Source organism: Oxyura jamaicensis, chromosome 4, assembly GCF_011077185.1.
Source record: "Oxyura jamaicensis isolate SHBP4307 breed ruddy duck chromosome 4, BPBGC_Ojam_1.0, whole genome shotgun sequence".
NCBI lineage: Eukaryota > Metazoa > Chordata > Aves > Anseriformes > Anatidae > Oxyura > Oxyura jamaicensis.
The window spans coordinates 22,245,122-22,266,997 of record NC_048896.1 but is presented as its reverse complement, the minus strand read 5'-3'; the positions used below and the strand labels follow the sequence as shown (position 1 = coordinate 22,266,997).

Below are 21,876 nucleotides of genomic sequence, written 5' to 3'. Positions count from 1 at the left end.
CACTGTCCTGCATTGATTGATGCACCAAGAATGGCAGCTAGTAGCTGCTGAAAACTTCTCTGATTATTTTTTTATTCTTTATTAGAGTTCAGCTTTATCCAGTTGAGTGTTTTTCATACAAAATGCATCCTTGATCCCTTCAGAAAGCTGAATGATACAGTGCCAGTTGAATAATAATAGTACAGGAGGAGAGAGGTTATGCCATAAATGAGATACTTTAAAAAAAAATATCAAAACAGTGAGGTACTGAGCTATTTGTATTATTAGAAGCGTTACAGAATAAGTTATGCATTTCCAAGCCCTAACTGGTGTATGTCTGGGTATGTATACAGTCAGGATGCTGAAGTTGGCTCCTACAGGGAAGTGACCTGTTTTTTTCCTACTGCATGTCTGCCATTCTTACTGACTGCACTGCTACCTGGCACTGCTCAGCACAACTCAAATCACAGCTGCCTTATCCACTTGCTTGAAATCTGCTTCTAAGATGCTTGAATTTTAGATAGCAGTGATGAAACAATGGTTCCAGAGCTGCCAACAGGGGAGATTTGTGCTCTTAATAAGTAGACTCATGCCTTTGGTCACTGAACTATGCAGAAAGATGCACTTATAACTGCGAATGTTCAAACACTGTCACCTAACTCGCTTGCTTGTGCAATTGCTTGAGCGTTTCTTTATTTTTCTTTTTTCTTTTTTTTTTTTTTCCCTTTGACTTTTCAACTTTGCTCTCTTCCTCCTCTCTGCTGCTGCTACTGTCTCCTGCTTGCAACACAAAAGCACGCAGCCCACTTGAGAGCTCCGTGCCCTGCCTAGCGACACGCACGCTGGATGATGAAATCCGAGTGCAGCGCAGCCCCAGCGTGGGATGGCTCAGTAAGTTGGGGCAGGGGGACAGGGGAGCGGGCTGGGCTACTGCACTCGGCTGGGGAGATCCGAGGAAGAGCACTGGGAAACTGGTACTTGTTGGTGTCTTAATGCTTGCTGCTGTATTAACAGTAGGGAGACTGGAAGCCCATTCCTTGTGGAATGGCTGCTGCTCTGTCTGGCCATTTACTCCCACTATCCATACTCTGTGCTCTTTTTTCACTTTTTTGCTTCTTTCTGTTGCATTTCCCATCTGTGCTGGAACAGGTAGGTCAGCCTGCACTCCCTTTCAGGCAGTAGTCTCTCTCCTAACCCATCTAGCAAAATTTCATACAGGTATTGAAGTATGCTTTGGCTGTTAAAAGGGTTTAATGAATTTTGCAATCAGTGCAACACTATAAATGCAACAAACTTAAATATTTCAATTTCCATACAAATTAAAGACAAAAATAGGTTCCCTTTGTCACACAGCTAGCAGGCGCCACCAGCTTTGTCTCTCTGTGATGAGCTGGGCTTTTCTCAGGCCCTGCTTTTCTCTTTTTATCCTTTGTAAAATATTACTCATCAGGAGCCTTGCTGATCACAGAGGAGTGTGTTGTTCCCACAGGAAGGCACAACTTACTGCACCGATGATGCAGAGATGTTCTTTATAGCCACAGCAATCTGTAGAAATCTGGATTTCAGGATATTGACTGTGAAGGATGACTACCAAGCCTATTAGAATGAGACAGTAACACAGAGGGGTTTGGACTGATTGCCTTACTTCTTGCACCACTTTTTGCACTTCACTGAGCACAGCCAAGGAGAGGCTTGCATTGCCTTTGCTGAAGAGACAGCAATATAAATGAGGTCTGAATCAGGAAATTATCCTTAGCAAACTGTAAGGGTGAACATCATGTGCCAAAGTCTTTGGCTGAGGTCTCAGCAGCGGAAACCTTTCACTTCACTGGTTTATTCGGGGTACTGAGAGTCTGCAGATTGATAGGCTTGTTGCTTCCTTCTGCTCCCATATTCTGCTCTATTCAGCTGAGGACTCCAAGTTTTTAAGGTCTCCCTCTTTTTTAAGTCTCTCGCAGAAGTGATGTTGCTAGATTTACTGCAGATGTTACTTTGTCACAGGAAGCCCCAAATTTGAACAATGATGTCCACAAAGCCAAGTGGCTTTTGATACAGGTTTGCCCACACCACATTGTGCATTTGTAGTAGTACTTTTCCTCGTACAGTGATTTTGCTTGGCACAGGATACATTCAAGGATTTGGGGAAAACTTCCAAATGCAAGCTGGGGCACGGTCAGGTTTCTTAGGTCAGCAAAGCGGGTTGAAGGTGATGTTTGCAGTTTCCAATCTGTGTTCCAGAGATCGTCCAAGTCAGTACTGAGTGGAAGTAATCTGAACTTCAGGACCTAGTAAAGCATCTTCAAAGGATGATATGCACAGACACCAAATTTTAGGGAAAAAGAGTCATATTGCATGCTCAAGAGGTTTTGGCTGTCCGAATTTTTGTTGCAAAGAGATGGAGATATGAATCATGTTACCCTGAGAGCTCTGTTTAAGCTGGGATTATGAGACACTTTCTACCTCCAAAGAACAAAGAGTATCTTTTAAAGGTTTGGTACTCAGATCTTTTAATGCAAGGCCAGTCTGACAACTGAGAAGGGGAGTGAATAAGGTCTGCATGTTTTGCCAAGAAGCTGAAGTTATGGGTAATGTGCTCACAGCTGCTCATGGGATTAACTCAGAAACAAGTGCAGGTACAGGCTGGCTTTCTTCTCAGGCCCAGGTCCTTCTGCCTGGTAGGCACTCTAACTGAAACAAGAGTGCTATCAAACAAGCAGTTTCCTTAGAGAAAGTATCAGAGCAGTGCTGAATTGCCAGCTAGGGTCTTAAGGGCAGGAGAGGGACACTTCATCCAAAAGGAGTTTCTTGAGACAACTCCACCACAGAATTTTGTGCTTCTTGTACAGCATTTAGTCTGATGCCCTCACTTCTGGGCTCCAGACACTTGTCCTTGCTCGGCCTTGTAGTGGCAGTTACAGCTGTAGCAGTGATGGTTTAAGAGTATTTGCAAGGTTGTGTTTGTAGGGAAAGGTGGTATCTTTATTAAATCAATAAGTACAAGCAGAGAAGATGCAAGGGTTTTCTTTGGCACATTTGTCTGTCCAGGTTTGGAATAAAAATGGAAAACCTCAAGAAAAGTATGCCTTGAGAAGAGCTGCTGAGAGTTTGTTGTGGTTATGTTGATCATGTTGGGAAATTTGGAGAAAGGGTAATTGGCATTTGAGAAGCAGAAAGAGTCTACTAGCAAGAGGTGATAGTCATTAGCCACTTCCTCTAGCAAGAAGGGTAATTATCTCCTAAGGAATGTTCAGTCCTGGATGAATAATAAAAAGGGAAACAAATGTTGTAATTCAGAAAATGATCAGCTATGAAAGCTGTGGACTCTCATTTTAGTCTATTTATTCCAGAATTGGACCTAGAACTTTGGAAAACCACCAAAGCAGTATGGAGAAAATGAAGAGAAAGCTTCAGCAGATGCCTTTCTCTATGTAGTGCAGCTCTTCCAAATAAAATGCATTAAAACAGCACTAAAAAACTGCAAAAAATAAAATCATCAGTATTTTCTGCACTTCCAAAAAGCTTTTTGGAAGCCATACTTAGTTCCTTCTCAGCTGGAGGCATTAACCTTGCCAGGATTCAAAGGTCTCATGGTAAGACTGGAAGAAGGGGGAATTGATCTCTGCAACACCATCTCTCCATCTGCATCAGAGGAACAGCTCTCCTGAACTGGCCTTGTGCAGGTGGGCAGTGTGGGATACGCAGCTCTGAGAGCAGCCTGCAAATAAGACCTTCTCAGTAGGTCTCTGAACTTCTCCGGATCTGTTTAACTCTGCTAAACACTTTGATGTTTAATTTCTGTCACTTGGTAACACATAAGTGGACTGGTAGGAACTTTGCTTTGACTCACTGAGCTGCATGAGACCAATTATCAGTGTGAACTAGCTTTCACATTTTAAAGAAAGTGCTTCCCTGTTTCTTTAGTTGATTTTATTGGCTCAGATTTGCAAAACAGCCATGTATGTATCTCTGTATAGAGCTTCAATCTTTCATTTTAATTTATAGGTACATTTATGTACTTGTCAAAGATTTCCCAGAGTTGGCAGTATCTGAGCAACCTTTCACAGATAATTAATTGCACCATAAAAAAAAAAAAAAAAAAAAAAAGAGCCCTGGGTTTCAATAATGGACTTCAGGTTTCCAAGAATCTTGTTTTATTTTGATTTTATTTTCCATCTTTGCTTTTTACCACGTTTATTAAATATTCATGTTGCAGAAAGTGTTAGGAACACCTTTTTAGAAGCACAAAGTGATGTCTATTCCATGTAACAGACGCAATATATATGAACAAGTTTGAGCACTTTTTCCCTGTTTTATTTATGTGCTTATCTCCTGCCTACAGATCCATATCAAACAGTCAATCAAACATTGTAAACATTTCTAAGTCTGGCTTGCTAATAATTAATTAGGAGAATGGTTACTAATATATGTAGCTTAAACCAGTCTTACAAGTGGCATTTCTCACTTGATGAGTAAACATACTTGTAAAAACTTTGTAGACATAGGTGGGGTCTTAAACCTGGCTGGCAGTAACAGCAGGAAGAAGAAGCCGGGATCCTCCTTTTATGATATACACTTATGCTCTGCTTTTGCTGTGTTGTCATCCCTGGTTGTGGCAATAACATGCAGCAGCTATACTGCTATACAGCTATATATATCACAATTCAAAGTGGCTCAAAAGAAAGAATGCCCGTAAGTCTGCCTCCATATACATTGAATATGTTGTAAAGAAGACCCAGCTCTGGAAGTCCAGATCTTTTACTTACTACTTGTTTTTTAACTTCTTTTTTTTTATTATTATTATGATTTTTATTATTTTTTTTCTTGGTATGCAGATTTATTACAGAGCTTGTTTTCGGTTGGAGTTGATGAACATTGCAAGGTTGGACTTTCATTTTGTTACATATATAGAACCATAACTTTAATGAACATTGTCTGAAACCATACCCTAACCCCAAAATACCTCAGAATATGAGAAATACCTCTGTGCCATTTCTTTTTGAGTGTTTTCTGTCCTTCCAGTTCTGTTCACGATCAGAAACTCTGTGATAATGGCTCCTGTTCATACACTTGTGGTTCCTGTGAGAGTGGAAAAGAAGGGCAAAAAAAAATCAGAACAATTAAAAAACCAAACCAAACAAACAAACATGCTGACAGCTGGGATATTGTGCCCATTCCAGAAGTCTCTTCTTTGCCCTTTAATGATTTTTCTTCTTACACGATTATAGCTATTTCTGTGTTTCTTCAGTTTTAAGACTTTTAGTGGCACTGTAGAACTGAGCTCTCAAATCATGGTAGGGTTGTTTTTTTTTGCAAGATCTTTAGGACTATTTTCTTAGATTTTGCTAGTATTTGAGAACATAAGAAGAAGCATGGAAAATGGTCTGTAAAAGAGCAAGCAGTTCCTGACTAGCTCAGCTGACATCATGTCAGGCTTACAGATGAGCAGTTAGTCTCTGAAAGAGAAGTGGAGGTTAAATGTTTCAGCTCTTGGTCTCTGATGCTTTTCTCTCCCTATAGAGAGGGAGAAGTCTCACTACTCTGCTGGTGTCAGGAACTGGGGACATTTTGGCTTTCATTTTGGTGCACACCTAGTGTTAAACAGTAAAACCTTTAAGGTTCTTAAGTCCATGGTTACTTGGGGAAAGGTAGATTTTAGTTTTTGGCTGTTTCAAAAGACTGAGAGCTGCCAACCTTGTTCACTGTGTGAGCTGCATCCTGAAGTCTTAGATGCTGAGGAGTGTGGGGCAGATCCTACTTAAGTAGGTGAGCTACAGCAAGGGCTTGGCAGGGAGAAGTGACCATGAGGGTTTCACCGATCTGTTGACGGATGGGTTTGTGATGGGGTGACCCAGTTGCATCCATCTCAGCAATGATTTGCTGTTCTGCTTCCCACCCTGAGGCAGGGATTATGGGAAGTCCTGAGAGATTTCTGCTGTCCTAGGAGCTGTGGATCAGCGATGACCAAGGTTTAGAACCTTTTTATCCCATGTGCCACGTGAAGTTACAGAAAGCAGCCTGTCAGGGTCTTAAATTGCCCACATCAATTTCCCTTGTGCAAGGAAGGGTGTTGCTGTAGCCTGAGCCTCTGTGTTCTTCTGACTGGATTGAAACAGGTGCTTTAATTGGTATTGACATTCTTCTTACAGGCAGTCCAGCCATGACTCACAGAAATCTGACTTCCACCAGTCTGAATGACATCTCTGACAAGCCTGAGAAAGATCAGGTAAGCTTCAGATTCAGACTTCACTTGGTGATGTGTGTGGTTAGGAGCCGGGTGTTGGGGAAAGAGACTATGTACCAGAAAGCTGAAGCAGAAGAAGAGAGCGCGCAAGGTGAGTCAAGTATTTCCGAGTCCAGTGACTGGATCCTCCACTTATGAAGCATCAGTCCCTGAAATAAGGAGGTTAAACTCTTGCAAGGTGTGAAGCAAGTGGCACCATGTACGGAAGCTGTCTGACATCCTGCTGATACCCATGAGAAAGGAATGGATGACCTCCAGATCTTGATGTCTATCTGGTCGTCTTCTTGCTGAAAAGAGGGTCTTCAGGGGTTTCAGCAAGGGTCTCATGTCACACGGCACAGTAGCTATGGTCACACAGCATTCAAGCATGTATTCACACAGGAAACAAGGTAGATTAGGAGTGCTTAAGGGGATGTGTCCATACTACAGCGGCTGGTGTTATAGGATGTGGTACATCGCTTCAGAAATGCAACCCTGCTAAAAAAGGGTAAGTGTGGAAGAACAGCTTCAAAATGCAGGTGAAAAATAAAGTTGTAATTGGCCTTTGTATCTGCAGAACTGAATTTGACTAATTTCTTAGAATAGGGTAATGTTTATGGTTAATCATTGGGCTTTCTTTTGTATGTGTTCTTGTCCTTACTGAGAGCATAAGTCTATGAGTTGTAAAGAGTTTGAATTTGAACTCTTAGAAAACTGGTGTCTGGATAAGGTCTCTGCGCAAAATTTGTCTTGTTTAAAAAGTGGGTTATTCTCAAAGCATGATTATTTCTTTTGGATAATCTTTTTCCTGTGTTTTTCAGTGCTCTCTAGTCCCATAGTTATTCTGAATGTAAATGACAGTTACTTTGGAAAACTATTTGGGTAACACAATATATGCAGGCCAGCTGAGAAGGACTCTAGCTAGGACTTAACTATTCTTCAGTCCAGTCCTCCTATCTTTTCTCCCTCTCCTGGCATGTGATTTATGCCACTGTTGCTTCCAGTTATTAATATATAACTGGATATATATTAATATATTAATATCCAGTTATCAATATCTTAATATATTTATATTTTAGTTATAAATATATAATATATTTGTGCACTGGAACAGGCTCCCCAGTGAAGTAGTCACTGCACCAAGCCTGTATGAATTTAAGAAACATTTAGACTGTGCACTTAGTCACATGGTCTAAACTTTTGGGTAGACCTGTGCGGTGCAAGGAGTTGGACTTGATGATCCTTATGGGTCCCTTCCAACTCGGAATATTCTATGATGCCTCATAATGCTAAATGTGCAGAATTTATATAATAGTGCAATGCAAAAATCCTCCTGTAGTACCTCCTTTAATGTACAGAAAGCACTTCGGTGGAAAGAAAAAGGGTGCAGTATGTTTTGCATTGACCACATTCATTCAAAGTTGTCATTCAAAGCTGTACCATACAGTGGCATTGTTTATACTTTTTTACTCCACAGTATGTTTTCATTATTGTATTCCTCACACAGGGAGAGACTACAATTGTAAAACAGCTTTTTCATTGGAAAGACTGCTTTTTTGCATTTTTAATCACACTGTAATTGGGGTCTTATAGACAGAGTAGCAGAAAACTAGGTCTGAACTTAGCAGCAGCCTTCTTAGATTTCAGTGCTACAAACAGCCTCAATTGTCCCTCCTGCTGAAATGTCTGTGGACACATACAGATAATAGACTTTTTGTGTAGAATTGAGTATAAAAATAGATGTCTTGGTTGGGCTCCTACTGAGTTCTGTTAATAAATCCAATTTGGAAGTGTGCTCCAAAGTTTTAACTTTCAGAATGGATAATACTTGACTGTTTATAGTGAAAACCATTACTTTTAAACTAACTAGTTCCAAAAAGCTGTTTAGTTAATTAGCCTGTGTCCTGCTGATGAACTTTGCACAATGGAACCCTTGTACCATATGCTTGTTGAAGCTGGCCTGATAGATCACCTCAGACCTCAATTTTCATTACTGATTGACTGAAACCCCTGTCTTGATAAAGTCTGCGAAACTCTGGTGATGTCTGGCAAGTCTCTGGAGCAGAACTTAGCATGCTGTACAGCCATGAGGGAATAATTCATGGTGTTATGACAACAGGAGCTGGAAAGAGAACAGATTTTCTTGCTTTGACAGCAGAGTAACTGGCTTTCATTATCTTGGTATCCCATCTGGAAGCCTGACAGTTATTGAGGCCATCCAGTGAGATATGTGTCTGCTAAAGAAAAAGGCTATGCTATTTTCTATTTATTTGTGTATGTGTGTGTATATCAGAGGCCAGCTTGTCTTTAAACTGCGAAGGTTGAAGTTAGTTTGTAACAGTCGCTTGGAGCAGGATTGGGATCTGAGCTCTTTGATCAATCACTATTTTTGCAAATATAAAGGAGAGTATTGTGTGTGTGTTTTAAAGGAAAAAAGGCTTTGAACAAATTTTTAGATAACATCAGTAATTTTTCTGCCTACCTACATCCTTTCAGTTTTTTAACCTTTAATGCTAATTGGAAGGGTGCAATTAACAGCAGTGACATTATAACCAGAATACTTCCTTTATCTGTTTCAACAGGTTCTTTCTGAGCAGAGAGACACTTATGTAAAATCAAAGTCGAAGGTTCTGGATGCTCTCTCTTCAAACTGCAAAATGTGCTTCTCAGATTTTTTCCTTCTTTCTCTCTTGCCCCCTGTATGGAGAAGAGCTGGTGGCAAGTGCTTTGTAATTATAGTATAACCTCCAGCTCTCCCTTTATTTAGTTTGGCAGAGTGGGTTTTGTGATTGCCATGTGTGACTACACAGAGAGGGGACAGTGGAGCATACCTTAGAACAGCTCTTGTCCTGTAGCGCCCTGCTAGCTCCTGCCAGTAGGTTCAGGACTCTCTCCTACCTAGAAGCAGCGGTAGCACTTTGAAGTAGCCATACTTTTCAGTACCTTCAGGAAAGTCTTGTTACCCAACTGCCAGCCTCTGACACCAGTGATTTTTAACTTTCTGCATCTTGAGATGCTATCTCCCCATTCAGAAACAGTTCCCTCACGTACTGTTGGAAAAGCAGGCTGGTCCTGGGCATCCACCTGCTCCTTTCCCCAGGCTTCCTTAAGGTCAAAGTTGAAAACCGGTGTCTCCCATTGTATAACCCTGGTATTTCTTTGCAACATTTGTTTGGGATCGTTCTCTGTGCACCCAAACCAGGAGCAGATGTCTCTTGGCACGCTGCAGTTGCCTCATCATTTGCCTTTAGTGGGGCCTTTCCAAGTTGGCAGAAGGTGGTGAATCCTCTGCAGGCTTTGTGAAGACAGAGTGGTGGTTATGTGAGTTTTACCACAGACATCGAGTTTACAAAGTGGGGATGTGACTGCTTTAAGGACTGAATCGTTGAGTTCAATTCCATGTTTCTAACAACTAAGGATTTCCAAGAGTATACTTAGAGGTTAGAGTGAACAAAACAAGCCTGGAAAAGTTCAGAAGAGGAGCCTCTAGGAGAGTGGAAGCTCTCTGCAGAAGAGCAGAATGCGTTGGCATGTTATCTAATACACCTGGCCACTTCTCTCTCCTCTAGGAGCTGTCCTACTACTGGCAGTAGTGCTTCAGTGTGGTCACCTGGGCAATGCTGCCTGAAAGCTTCTTTGTTGTTGTTTTTGTTGGTGGCTTTTTTGTTGTTGCTTTTTAAGATAGTCCAGTTAAGGGGCAGTAAGTGGGCAGGACCTCAGCTACAAAGGCAAAAGCCCAAGACTGATTTTTCCAAACACAAACACTTCTCCAAGGCACTGGCTGTCAAGCGTGGTCTCTCCTGAGCCTATTTTTCATTCTGTCTGGGGAGCTGGGATTGCAGAATCAATTGAGGTTTCAGGTGAGTTGGTTACCTCTTGCACAATTGCCTTGCTATGTGGAGAAGCAGCTCTGCTAACACAGACAGCTATATTAAGAGACTTGAGCTAAGACAGATGCATGCATGACTTAGTGAGCCCATGCCATGGCAGCATCTATTGGAGGTAGCGGTATCTGTTACAGCAAGATGGAGAGGTGTTAAAACTGCCTGGGGTATAGCTGAGGACGTGGCAGTGGAGTGTACTAGAAAGCAATGGACAATATTTGGGTTTTCCTTGAAGATGTTTTAGAGAATCCTTCCTGAGGGATGCCTTCCTTGACGTTTGCATGGGTCTGTTTTGTCCTGCCCCGCAGAATCCTTGTGAGGAAATCAAATGCCAGCGTTTAAAGGCAAGTACATGGTGGAGCAGTTGGACTGCTGTGCTTAGGGTCAGAGGAGTAATAAGTGACTGAGGGAAGTGAGAGAAGACAATAACCATCAGCTTTCCCATGACTGAAATCTCTATAATGAGGAGCAGGGCTTTGCTTCACTACACAGATGCTGCACCTGATTTGATGCCCTGCTCAGCCCTGTGGCCTTCTCACAGGGTGCAAAGATAAGTTTGAAGACTGGCAGCACTGGAAAGAGGCACATTAGAAAATACGTGGTTTCAAGACTCCCTGACATGAGTACAGGAACTGGTAATAACAAGAGATAAGATTTTATTAAAATCCTACATAGCACTCAGGTTTACCTGTATTAAACTTTGTGAGGTTGGTTCCTCTGCCCTTAGGAAAGGGACCGTTTTATGCTTACTTTGGATTTACTTTGATCTTGTTTTTGTTTTGTTTTAAAACTGCTTTCTTAAAACTGCTATCGTGAGTGTTCTCTGGTGGACACAGCTGGCTGTCTGCAGACCTCTTAGCCTGAAAGGAGAAAGTTTTGTACATCGTCTGTCCCCAGAGACAACAGTTTTTGTACACTTAAACAACACAAGTCATTTCTCTATTGAAAAGTAAGAGAATGTTGGGGGACTGCAGTTTCCCATTATTATATAATATATAAAGATATTATATGTATAATCATTATAAACATATAAAGATATTATAAAATACATAAAAGGCAGTTCTTCATTATGTTAGTTGCCTCTATTTTAGACCTGTGACCTCTGCTACTTACACACTCTCCATGTATGCCCAGTGCTGGCACCTGTAATTTTGTGACAGCATTTTTATAGCAGTAACTTTCAGCCAGATCTGCTCCTTGCAGTATCTGACAGGACAGCAGCACAAGTGTCAGTGCTGGGGAAGCACTTCTTGGAACCGGGGCTGAATGCACAAACCCAGCACTCTACAGCTGACCCTGCTACACTGCTGCAGTACTGCAGACCTGTGCAGCTGGTTTATTATTTGATAATTTTAAGATAATTGCACTAATATTTACTGTCATCTTGTTCTTTGAAATCCATTTAAATATACCATTATTCACTAAACAACAAAAGAATCTTACTATAGCTTAAATGTCTGTTTATTCTCTCTTTCCCCTCTGACATGAAGTGTTTATGGACATGTGAAAGGCAATTAAGATTAGAAACTTTATCAAAGGAGAGATTGCTTCATGAAAAATGGAGCTAGAACTTTTTCATTTGCTTTGTGTAATTCTGTTTTGTATACTTAAGACTAGATGAAATAACATTGCCATCAGAGTAAGACTATCAGGTCATAAAATGATACAGAAATCTCAAAGTAATAAAGCCCTGGGTTATTTGTAAGGTAAGTGTCTGCAACATTTAAAATGCCATAGTATGCTTTTTATCCCCCTTAAATTTATGGGAAGCAAATTATTTTAAAGCTGAGACAACAAAAGAAGGGGCTAGTTACCAAAATGCAGAGTTTGCAGAAAATGTTTAAGTATGTGTTTACTTGTCACGAAAGCTACATCAATCGTATTGATACAGATTGCACACGTCTATGAGACAAAACAATGCCTCCTACCTCCACTCCATCTACTGGTTACTCTTCATACACTGGCAGTCACAACTGATGGTCTGGGGAAAGGGATATTAATTATGACAACATTTTATTGTCTATTTTGGTAGTGCAGAGTCAGTAACAGCCAATGGCAACATAGTGGGTGGACATCAAAACTTCGCTGTAATGGCTGTGTGGCCAGTATGGTGAGGTAGTATCAAACCAAGCTTCTTTGTACCATGCCTGAACTGTGAAAAACATCAGGCTCTCACTCATTGTGTCCTGGTTTCTCGGATCTTTTTGCTTTTCTCTTTCTGCTTCTGATTCTTTGTCTTGTCACAGGTGAGCCATGGGAAAAGGCTGAGCTGCAGCTCTAGGGTGAAATAACTGTTTTCCTCTGGTAGAGCACAGCACTGTCCCCATTAATTCATTTTCAACTTTCACCAGACCATTCAGCTCACCTTTTCTGGCCACTTGCATTAGAACAGATTGTACAGTGGCATCCATAAGGCAGCAGCAAACCATAATTTCTGGTAGAGCAGAAGTATGTGTATTTTCTCTGAGGCACGTTCAGTCTTGATTTAGTCTTACGCTGTTACTTCAGGGCACTGGGATCTGTTGATGATCGCCAAAGTTATACAAAGCTTTTGCCAGTCAAGTCCCCAGTTGAGCTCATAGGATAAAAAGCTGTAACAGGATGTTTAATCATCTCTCTACAAGACAAAGCAGGGAGGTTTACAGGGGACAGAAGCGATGAGGGGAAGAAGGCTTTTATTCCCATTTTTAATGCCACTTGGTAAACATGCTGTGTTTCAGGAGGTGTAACAACAGGAAAAAAAAGGGAGCTCCAAAGGAAGTCTTCCCTTTCCTCCTCCAGAGCATGTGGGAAACTTGCCCTGGAGCTAAACAAAAGGCTTGATTCATTCCTGCTGCCAATCTCATATCTGTCAGCGGTGCTAAGCACCCAGACAGCTATGTGTGGTTAGCAGCATATTATTTACGAATATTGAAGTTAGATAATTTGCATGAACTGGCTCCTCTTTGCCATGAGAATGACGACTTGATTCATTGTACAGTATTACATTTAGATTGCAAAAGAGACTGGTTCAGCATCCTGAGCGTCTGTCAGAAGACGCCAGGGCCCTGACTCAAATTGCTCTAATGATAAGCAGCTTAAATGAAGGACACTGAATTTTGATTTTGCTGTTTTATCATGTTTTTGTTTCGGAACTGCTTGATGTTTTGGCAGTTTATAAGGATAATTAAGGAAGAGGTGGTGTGTTCTGTTTCATTGTATTTTTATTGGCAGAACACTTTTGTTTGAGGTAGCAATGTGGAGAAGTGATTTGCCTTCATTTGTCTTATTTTATGAGCTGTTTTCTGCAGTTAATGTGCTGGCCATTTGCAGCTTGATGAGCAAGCAGAGGCAGCAGGACTTTTGGACAATTTCTTTTCTGGTTTCCAGTTAAAACACCAGTGCCTCAGCTTCCTGTTCTCTCCCAGGCTCTGGGCTCTCTGTTGCCAGGTAAAGCAGTGTGACCGGAGAGACACCTGAAAGACCAGTACTTCTGGCAGGAGACTTCCTCCAGCTCTGGAAGGTCAAGCTATTTTCTGCAAGTCTTTCACTGACACTGTGTTGAGTAATACTAATACCGAATTCAAAATCAAAATGAAGGTTTCTTGGTCTGTCAACAAGTAAAACCTAGTGGTTTACCCTAATCTGGTCCATGCTAGGGACAGGTCTAGAAGAAGGAGGTGCTTCTGGTGGGCTATCCAGCAAACCTGAGGGAAGGTGAGAGAGCATATACACATGTACGTACGTTTTAACTGCTTGCTTGTGTTGGGCTGGCTGGATACTGGCATCTTTCCTGCCATTGCATGCTCGATAGTAACTGGTCCAGTAGGTGGGGAAGTTTGTACTAGCCTAGTGCAGAAAAAGGGACAGGTGTACTTCAAATACACCTTAAAAATTATGCTTAGGTAAATTAAAAGGATTGTCTTCCTGCCTTAGATTGTTAAAGCAACTGGAGTTAGAAAGGGTCACGTTTACTCCTTAATGCTTCTGCAGTCTGAGATGCATGTTAGCCAAGTTACACATCTTCTGTATTTAATGCAAATACGCTATTCCAATATGCTTATGTCTCTCAGCCACTTTGTAGTTTTAATTGCTCTTGTCTGAACTCCTGCCAGCTTGCAAATAGCCATTTGTCAAACGGGGTGCTCAAAGCAAGGGTAAGGAGCAAAAAGGCTGTGCAGCTGTGACAGTTAAATCCTACCAACAGGACCAGGTGTTTGCCTGCACAGAAGCATCCCAGACCTCACTGCCTTCTCTTTGTTGCTGGTGACATCCCGTGTTCCTGTCTGATTTTATTAGAGCCCTGTCTGCACCTTTCAAAGGCTGCCAGTGCAATTATGCCATACTGGCAAGTCCACATCATGGCCCCAAAGCCTGTGCTGGCTGAAGCCACCTAGCTGGATGACCACTCTTGCTGCCGAGTGGTCCTTCTGCTGCTATGAACTCTGTGAGCTGTGTACACCACGAGATTTTTTATTATTATTTTTATCTCCACAGAGATGACTGCTGTGGCTACACTGACAAAACTTCTGTGTATGGATAATGGATTTTAGTCCCCATACACTCAACTGCATTGTTCCTCTGCTGGTACAGCTAATGATCTCTGCTTGCCCTGCGCTACCTGGGGATTTTGCTGGCGCTCCTTTTCCCTCTCTCTAATTTTCAGTACACCTACATATACAATTTTCCATGCAGTTTTTCGCTTTCTAGACAGTTGCAAACTATGTTCCCACACACGGGCCTGTAGCTGCAGTGTCCGAGTCGCAAGCACTTCAGGAGAATGTTTATAAAAGCATCCCCACATGATTAATCCATGGAAATATTAATGACTGCTTATATTTAGTATTGCTTAAGCTGTGTTTGGGATGAGCTCTCACTTGGCAACGTACCTTAGAATTTCACTTTGCTTATCCCATGTGAGACTTCTCAAACCACATGGTGCCTGCAGCTGGATCAAGGGCTCACTCCTCTGTTGTGAGGCAACAGGTCAGACAATGTGCTTATAGTTGTGTGGGAAGCAGGGCATAGCTCTAATCTCAACTCCCACTTCTTCCCGCAGCTCAAGGAACATGTCTTCTCCATTCAAGCAACCTGTTGGGGAGGTCAAGGTTTTCATGGTATTTGCACAGGACACAGTTTGTTGTTCACAGGGCACAGGGTTAGGGCATGGCTTTATCACGTAGCTTTTTGGGAAAAAAAAAAAAGGGCAAAAAAAAAAAAGTTTCTTTTTCAGCTCAGAGGGCAGAGGTTTATCTGTGAACAAAGTTATTTAGAAGACTCAAAGCACAGCCTTTATGAGCCCCTTTATTGCTGTAGTGTAAGTGGACCATAGGAAGCTGGGGATGGTGTGCTGTTCCTAGTACTGGTACCACTTCTGTTTCTTGTCCTGTGAGAAATCCTTCAGTCGTGCTTTGTTCCAATGTCCTTGGCAGCTCCAAATGGCTGAAGCACCAGAAGATTTTTAATGCTCAAGATGTAAAATAAAAGGAGCAGTTAAAGAAAATCTGTTTTTACTGGGGACCTGTTATTGCTGAGCTGATGAAACAGCATACACAAAATAAATAATATATTATATAAGGGGTGTTTGCTGACCTGGTGTTATCTCCAGCTTCAAAGGGTTTGTGTACGGGGATAAAAAACAGCTCTGAATGAATATGGTCAGCTGGAATATTTGGTCAGAGAGAGGCACAAAACCCCTCTTATTTGTTGTGGTGTGTGCAGCACTTATTCAAACTGGTGTTTCCATATCAACAGGAAATCTGTGTGAAAGCCAGCTCTAAAGTTAAAAAGAAATTGGCCTTGTTGAGAGAAACCCTCGTGCCTTTCCTAGGGGGACTGATGGATGGGGAGGAGGGAGCTGATGGGATCCCACTGTTTGGAATGAAGTCCATTGATTAATGGTGAGAGCAATTCATTGCTTTTCCTGTTTGAACAACATCTCCTAATCTCTGCAGTCAGAAGCAGAGATTCCTAATTTCTAGGTCTGTCAGCCTGGATGACCTACTTTCACTCCCTGGAGCTCAAATGAAAATAATTGCCTTCCGGTATAGCTCACTGCCACCTTTTTTTAAAGGAAAGGAAATGTTTCTAGGAAGTTTAGTTAACTGGTATTTCATTTACTTTGGCTTTTTTTTTTTCTTTATGCAGAGAATAGTTTTGCTTGCGTAGTTTTTCCCTACAGTGTATCAGCAGAGCATGTCTCAAGTGTTCCTGGGTAATGGAGTTCTGTACATAGACAAAACACAGAACATATCCCTTTAGGCAGGCATTCGTGGGAAACATATGTGTGGATAAATACGGAAAAAGAGAGAGACTGAGACAGATTTAAATTACTGGGGGATTTACCCTTTCTAAGTACGAAAGCACTGTGTGTCCATGTTCAGATATGAGAACCATTTGAGTGAAATACTGTGCTGTGATCAGGTAGGTGAGTGCACATGCCCCTGTGCAGAGTAAATGGAAGGTAGAGTCAATTTTTATATGGCCTCTCTGTTAGATAATTTAGCCCTCACCTCTTTTTATTTTCATTTTCCCCCCTGTAATGGTGAAGTAGTTTCTTCCAGCGAGCCTTTGTTCACTTGACCCAGTCTCCTGTGCTCTCAGGCAGTCTGTTGCTGCCTGGCAGACTGGAAGATCCCACATGTTGTGCTTGGCTTTGATGTAACAGGAGTTTGGGGAACTGGATCCCTTTTCCCTGTGATCAGGGACCGTTAAGCCTTCATTTAGTTGCACAAAGCACTGTGTGTGCAGTTAGGGTTGTGATGGTAATCTGTATATCAGCATTGATTTTGAACGCTCATATTTTGCTGTTGCTTTGAAGGTGGGTGGGGCAGGGCTGCATTTAATGGGTTTTAGTGAGAGCTCCTACCTTGCTCAGAGAGGAGGTGAACCATCCATCTTGTGCAGATATGGAGATCAGCCTGGCTGAGGAGCTCCAACCTTTGCCTGAAAGGAAAACAGCAGCCAGTTGTGCCAGGGCCGTGCCTTGCTGTGCCATGTCCCTGCGGCAAAATCATATCCTAACCATCATGTGGATTCCTCCCTCCTTTTTATCCCAAAATTGAGCACTGGCTATTTTTAATACTGCAGTGCTGGAGGGTGCAGTGAACTTAAAAATGCTATATGGTTGGATGAAAAAGATCAGGTTAAAATGGGTTCTCAGTTGGAGATGCTAAATATGACCTAGGTGTCTTCAAATTGATTAAGTGTGACTCAGAGAAGAGGGAGATTTGTAAAATGGTGAAGGCCACAAAGAAGAGGAGAATTTTTCTGAGCATTTTTCGCACTGGATGGGATAGCGCCAGTAGCTTTCAGCAGGCATTTGCACAAGCTGCCTTCTTGGGATTTCAAGCAAAAGCCCAGAAACTGTACTTTTCATTTCTGCAAGATAGAGTTCTAAATTTTTCATCCTAGTGGTGTTTACTTTGATCCTTCAATTCCACTGATAATAGCAACTAAATGATGCTAATTGGGAAGGGGAATTCAAGCTTGCACTTCAGACCTTGCATGGCTGCAGGATGCCATGTTATGAAGTTAGTGTCTCTTTATGGCTTCCTTAAGTGAAGTCAATGGATGGCCTTTCAATTCTGATTGTGTTTTGTCACAGTAAGGATGGAAAGAGGGTTATTAGTTTTCTGCTCTACCAATGCAATGTCACTAGATCTGAATGTTTCTCTTTTATTTTTCCTTTTGCTGCAAGGATGTTTGGGCCTTCCCTGCTGCAAACTTCAGCAGCTTCTGTGAGGTGAAGGCAGTTGTGATACCCATAAAGGCAGCTGCCTTACAGTAGTTGAAAAGCTAAAACAAACTGTGGCCTTTACTAACAGATTTTCTTTTGCTCTAGTCCTCTTTTCATTTAGGGCTGATTTTTCAAACAGGACGTATCTGCAAAAGCTGTATAGTGTGGTAAAACAGCTATTTGATGACATGTGAATGTATTTTTGTGAGTGTACTAGCTGTGACCCATGTCAATTAATCAGGAGTACTCTCTCCATGCAAGCGGCTTTTAAATCCAAGCAGTGCTAACAGGCTGAGGAGCCAAAGTCAACAGCAGGCACTGCTCACCGTGCCCAGTGCACCAAGGTGTCCTATACAAATGCAGAGTTAGTTATAGATGCCATATGGCACACTGCAGAACACAGTCCCAAAAGAGCCATTTATTTTAAGCTTTCACAGACTAGTAACCTCAACTTCAAAGGGAACTGTTCCTGAACAGGTGGTGTGCTGTACCTGAACTTCAGCTCACACAGACAGAGGTTTTTGTTCCGTAACTCTTCCTTAGGCTAGGGGTGACCAAATAGGAATATGAAACATGTGTGCAGACAGATTCTTGCAAAGATCAGAGCCTACACGTTACTTGAATGCTGTTTTGCAAAGACTGGAACATCATTACAGTAATGTGACTAGCTACAGGGCTTCTCTAGTTGTAATTTTAGTGCTGCTTCGTGTGTGGGTTTTTGGTTTTTTTTTTTTTTTTTTTTTTTTTTTTTGGTTTTGGTTTTCTGAAACTTAAGCTAATGACTCATTTAATGGAGTTTCCACTTGCCTTGGGTATCCTCTTTGCCATGGACAAGCCTGTAAAAGACTTTGCAGAGTGTGTCAGGGGTCAGGGCCATGTGTTTGCTCAGCCATGTGCTCCTTTTTACCTTTTCTTGCTCTTCAGTGTTAGGCAGCTGTGCTCTTGGTTGTGCTAGGAGCTCCCAAAAAATGAAAGAGACTTTCTACACTATACAAAATATTTGACCCTGTTGAGTGATGTAGGAAAGAAAGTTAAGTCTACTTGGCTTCTTAATTTGTTTTTGAAAATTTTGCCAGGAAGACCAGGAGCACGTAACTCACCTGGCTTGTTCTTGGCTCTGTTGACTGTAGTTGCTCCTTAATACCTCCCTTGCTTGTGAGCTGTCGTCTTGCATTTCCTTCCCACCTGCGTTTCAGGCTGGAAACTGCAGTGGTTTGGAGCTGCTTCGTGAGCTGTGCAGCAGTGTCTTGTGCGTGGAAAGCAACATTTGTGAGAGGACAAAGCAGACAGGTATACAGCACAGTAAAATCACAGAGTAAACAGATGTAATAAAAGCTGTGTGTATGTACTAATGGCTTTTGTTTCCGATAAATCTTAAGTGATGCTGATAATAATGGACTGTTAAAATACATTTAGGGAAATGGTGATTTTTCACATTGCTGTGCCCTTTTGCAGGTACAGCACTGGAGGTCTTTGGCCTTTAACATAGCATTAATGGTCAGGTTAGAATAATGCTCAATTTAGCGGTGTGGGGAAAGTGAATAAATGTAGTGCTTCAAGCTGAAAGCCCTCCCCTCCCTCCCTCATCTCTGGTGCTGCTGAGGGCTCAGATCTTCTCTGAAGCTTCTTCAGGGAATGGTTAAAAATGGATTTTAAGTGCTGACTGCACCATTCCCATCTTCTATCTGATAAATGATTTAAGAAGGTGTTGACTGGTGCTGCAAAACTTTTGGAGCAAAAAACGCCATAATGATCTCTCTTCAAAATTAGTCATACTGTTCTAGACAGCAGGGAGGATAAACACACTGATACCCGCAGCCTCAGGAGCTGATTAGCCATAGGCCTCGAGATTCTTCCTGTCAATTTTGGTTCAGAAAGGCACCTTGGTTTTGAGCAAACGTTGTCTTTGTTTAGGAAAACAGGTAAGAGGATGACCAGCCTATTCAGCAAAGTTGAACATAAGCTTTGTTGTAGAGTTGCCACCTTCCCAGTATCTTTTACCCCTACTTTCCTCCAAAATGCCATTCATAGCTGGCAGCGCTCTTCCAGGCTTCCTCCCCAGAGCTCCGCAGTGTTTAATATTTTCTCTGGTGGAACTCCTAACTGAAGTGTGTAGCAGTAGGATTGTTCCAGCAGTTTTCTTCCTGCTGAATCAATAATTCATGCCCTTTCATGAGACTTTTTCCATTTTTCTACTTCCCTGAGCTGCCTGGCAAAGCGCAGTGCAAGGCTCATTGTGGATTCGTAGCCCAGTTTCCTGTTACCCCCGATCTGTGTTCCTGGCAGGTCGCCTGCCCTCACCATTCACTGTTAGCCAGGCGGACACAGAGCATCTCCAGAGATCACCCTGGGTGAGGGGCTTTTTGGGAACCAACTGAGGGCACAGTTTACAAAAGCCTTCAACTTTGCATTAATTCTGCCATTGCTCAAGTGGACAGTTAAAAACAAAGCTGTCTCAGGGCTGAGCACACTCGGAAATCCCTCCGGGCTGTGAGGATGCAGCCAGAGTGCTAAAGCTAGATAGTGAGTTGTACACAAGAGTGGGGCAGTGGTGCCCCCCACGAGTGTGGCCAAGGCTGCAGGAGCTGTTCTGTCACTACCGGGGAAGGCTGTGGCTAAGAGCAGGGCTGCTCAGATCCTTCTGCATGCAGCAGACCTGCTGAGCTAACTTAATAACCAAGCAGAAAAGCAATCTCATGCCAGGCTGTGGCCTCTGCTCAGAAGATTTCAAGTGCCAGGATGATACCGGAAAAGAGCCAGGAGAGGCTGATGTTTAAAATACTGCTGGTGCAGTGATTGCCCATTATCAAATCAGAAGCAATTGATGACATTTCTCCATAGTTTGACTTAGATAATGTTTTGTCAGATAGATGATGCATGTTGCAGTGCACTGCGAGCCTGCTCATGTCTGCTGTGGTACATTTATAGTTTATAGGTGCAGAGATGAGAATAACCTTTGGGCTGTAAGCAACTATTTTTAGTATGAAGCTATAGCTACACTTTGAGAGATGTATAAAGGAGAGTAACTGTGGCAGTTGGCTGGTGAGAAAGATGCTGGTCAGTAGCTTTCTTCTGGCACTCTGATCTAACAGTGATGAACATAGAATTAGACCTCAGATAGCATGCTGGAAATGAATTAAAGCTTTTTAGATCTTCTTCCAAGCCTGCTTTCCTACAGTTTTGAGCCTCACTGTTCAGTAACAAAACAGATGCTTTGCATTTCTAGAAGTGCTGCTTATATTGTGACTCAAATCCCAGTGCTGCTTTCCCTACTGGTAGATTCACCTTTTGTCAGCTCCTCTGAGGCCTCTCCAAGACTTCGGGCTTTTCTGTCACTTGTGCTGCAAGCAGGCAGCCCTTAGAAAAGGACCTCTGGGGCCAAATTACTACTTTATACACTCACAAGGTGTAACAAGCAAAAGTTCTTGCTCTTTTTGGTCTCTCTTGTCCAGTCAGAAATGTCTTAATTTTACTTTGTTTAATCTGGTTTGCTTGTTGGAATATCCACATGCATTAACTCCCTAATGCAGGTGTTGGAAATGACAGCTGTTTTAAGTTCAGCTTTATTTTGACAGGGAAACGAGAGGAAGATTTGGATTAACACAGAGCGTTTTTCTCTATTTATGGTGCATGCATATCCTAATGCAGGAATTGGGGTAGTTATCTCTAGATGCACAGAGCTTATTTCCACTGGGCATTGACAGGGTGCCTTAGGTGAAACAGTGCTGACTGTAACTTTGTTGTCTGGGGTAATGGTGTTGGAAGAGATGGGAGAGGCGATGCATGCACCGCATTTAGAGCCATAGTTAACACTGGGCCTGCTATGATTGACGAGTTAAACTCCAAATATACCAAAAACGTGTATTCCCATGTGCTTTTCTCAGTGCTCAGGCAGAAAAATAGAAAGAGAGTTCTACTAAATATTTTTATATGATACAATATAGTAAATAATAACCATATTGTTTTGCTTTGAGATGCAACCTCCCTATTTTTTCTCAAAACAAGAGATCAAGTTCTTTTGTTTGTCAGTAGGCTAATATCTAGATCTAGAGTATGAGAAGGCTTGAAGATGAGCA

General features: G+C 42.1%; 1 protein-coding gene across 5 annotated transcripts in view; it reads left to right on the top strand.

Moving 5' to 3' along the window:
- Window positions 1-21,876, top strand: part of SLC4A4 (solute carrier family 4 member 4) — a 225,408-nt gene that overhangs the window by 135,394 nt on the left and 68,138 nt on the right. For 3 of the 5 annotated variants that reach the window (XM_035325888.1, XM_035325889.1, XM_035325887.1), the window contains exon 6: window positions 6,126-6,202. In XM_035325888.1, coding sequence (XP_035181779.1) covers window positions 6,126-6,202 — 77 coding nt within the window. Of the gene's footprint in view, window positions 1-774; window positions 871-6,125; window positions 6,203-21,876 lie in introns of all 5 variants that reach the window. The other 2 variants (XM_035325885.1, XM_035325886.1) reach the window with 1 other exon arrangement.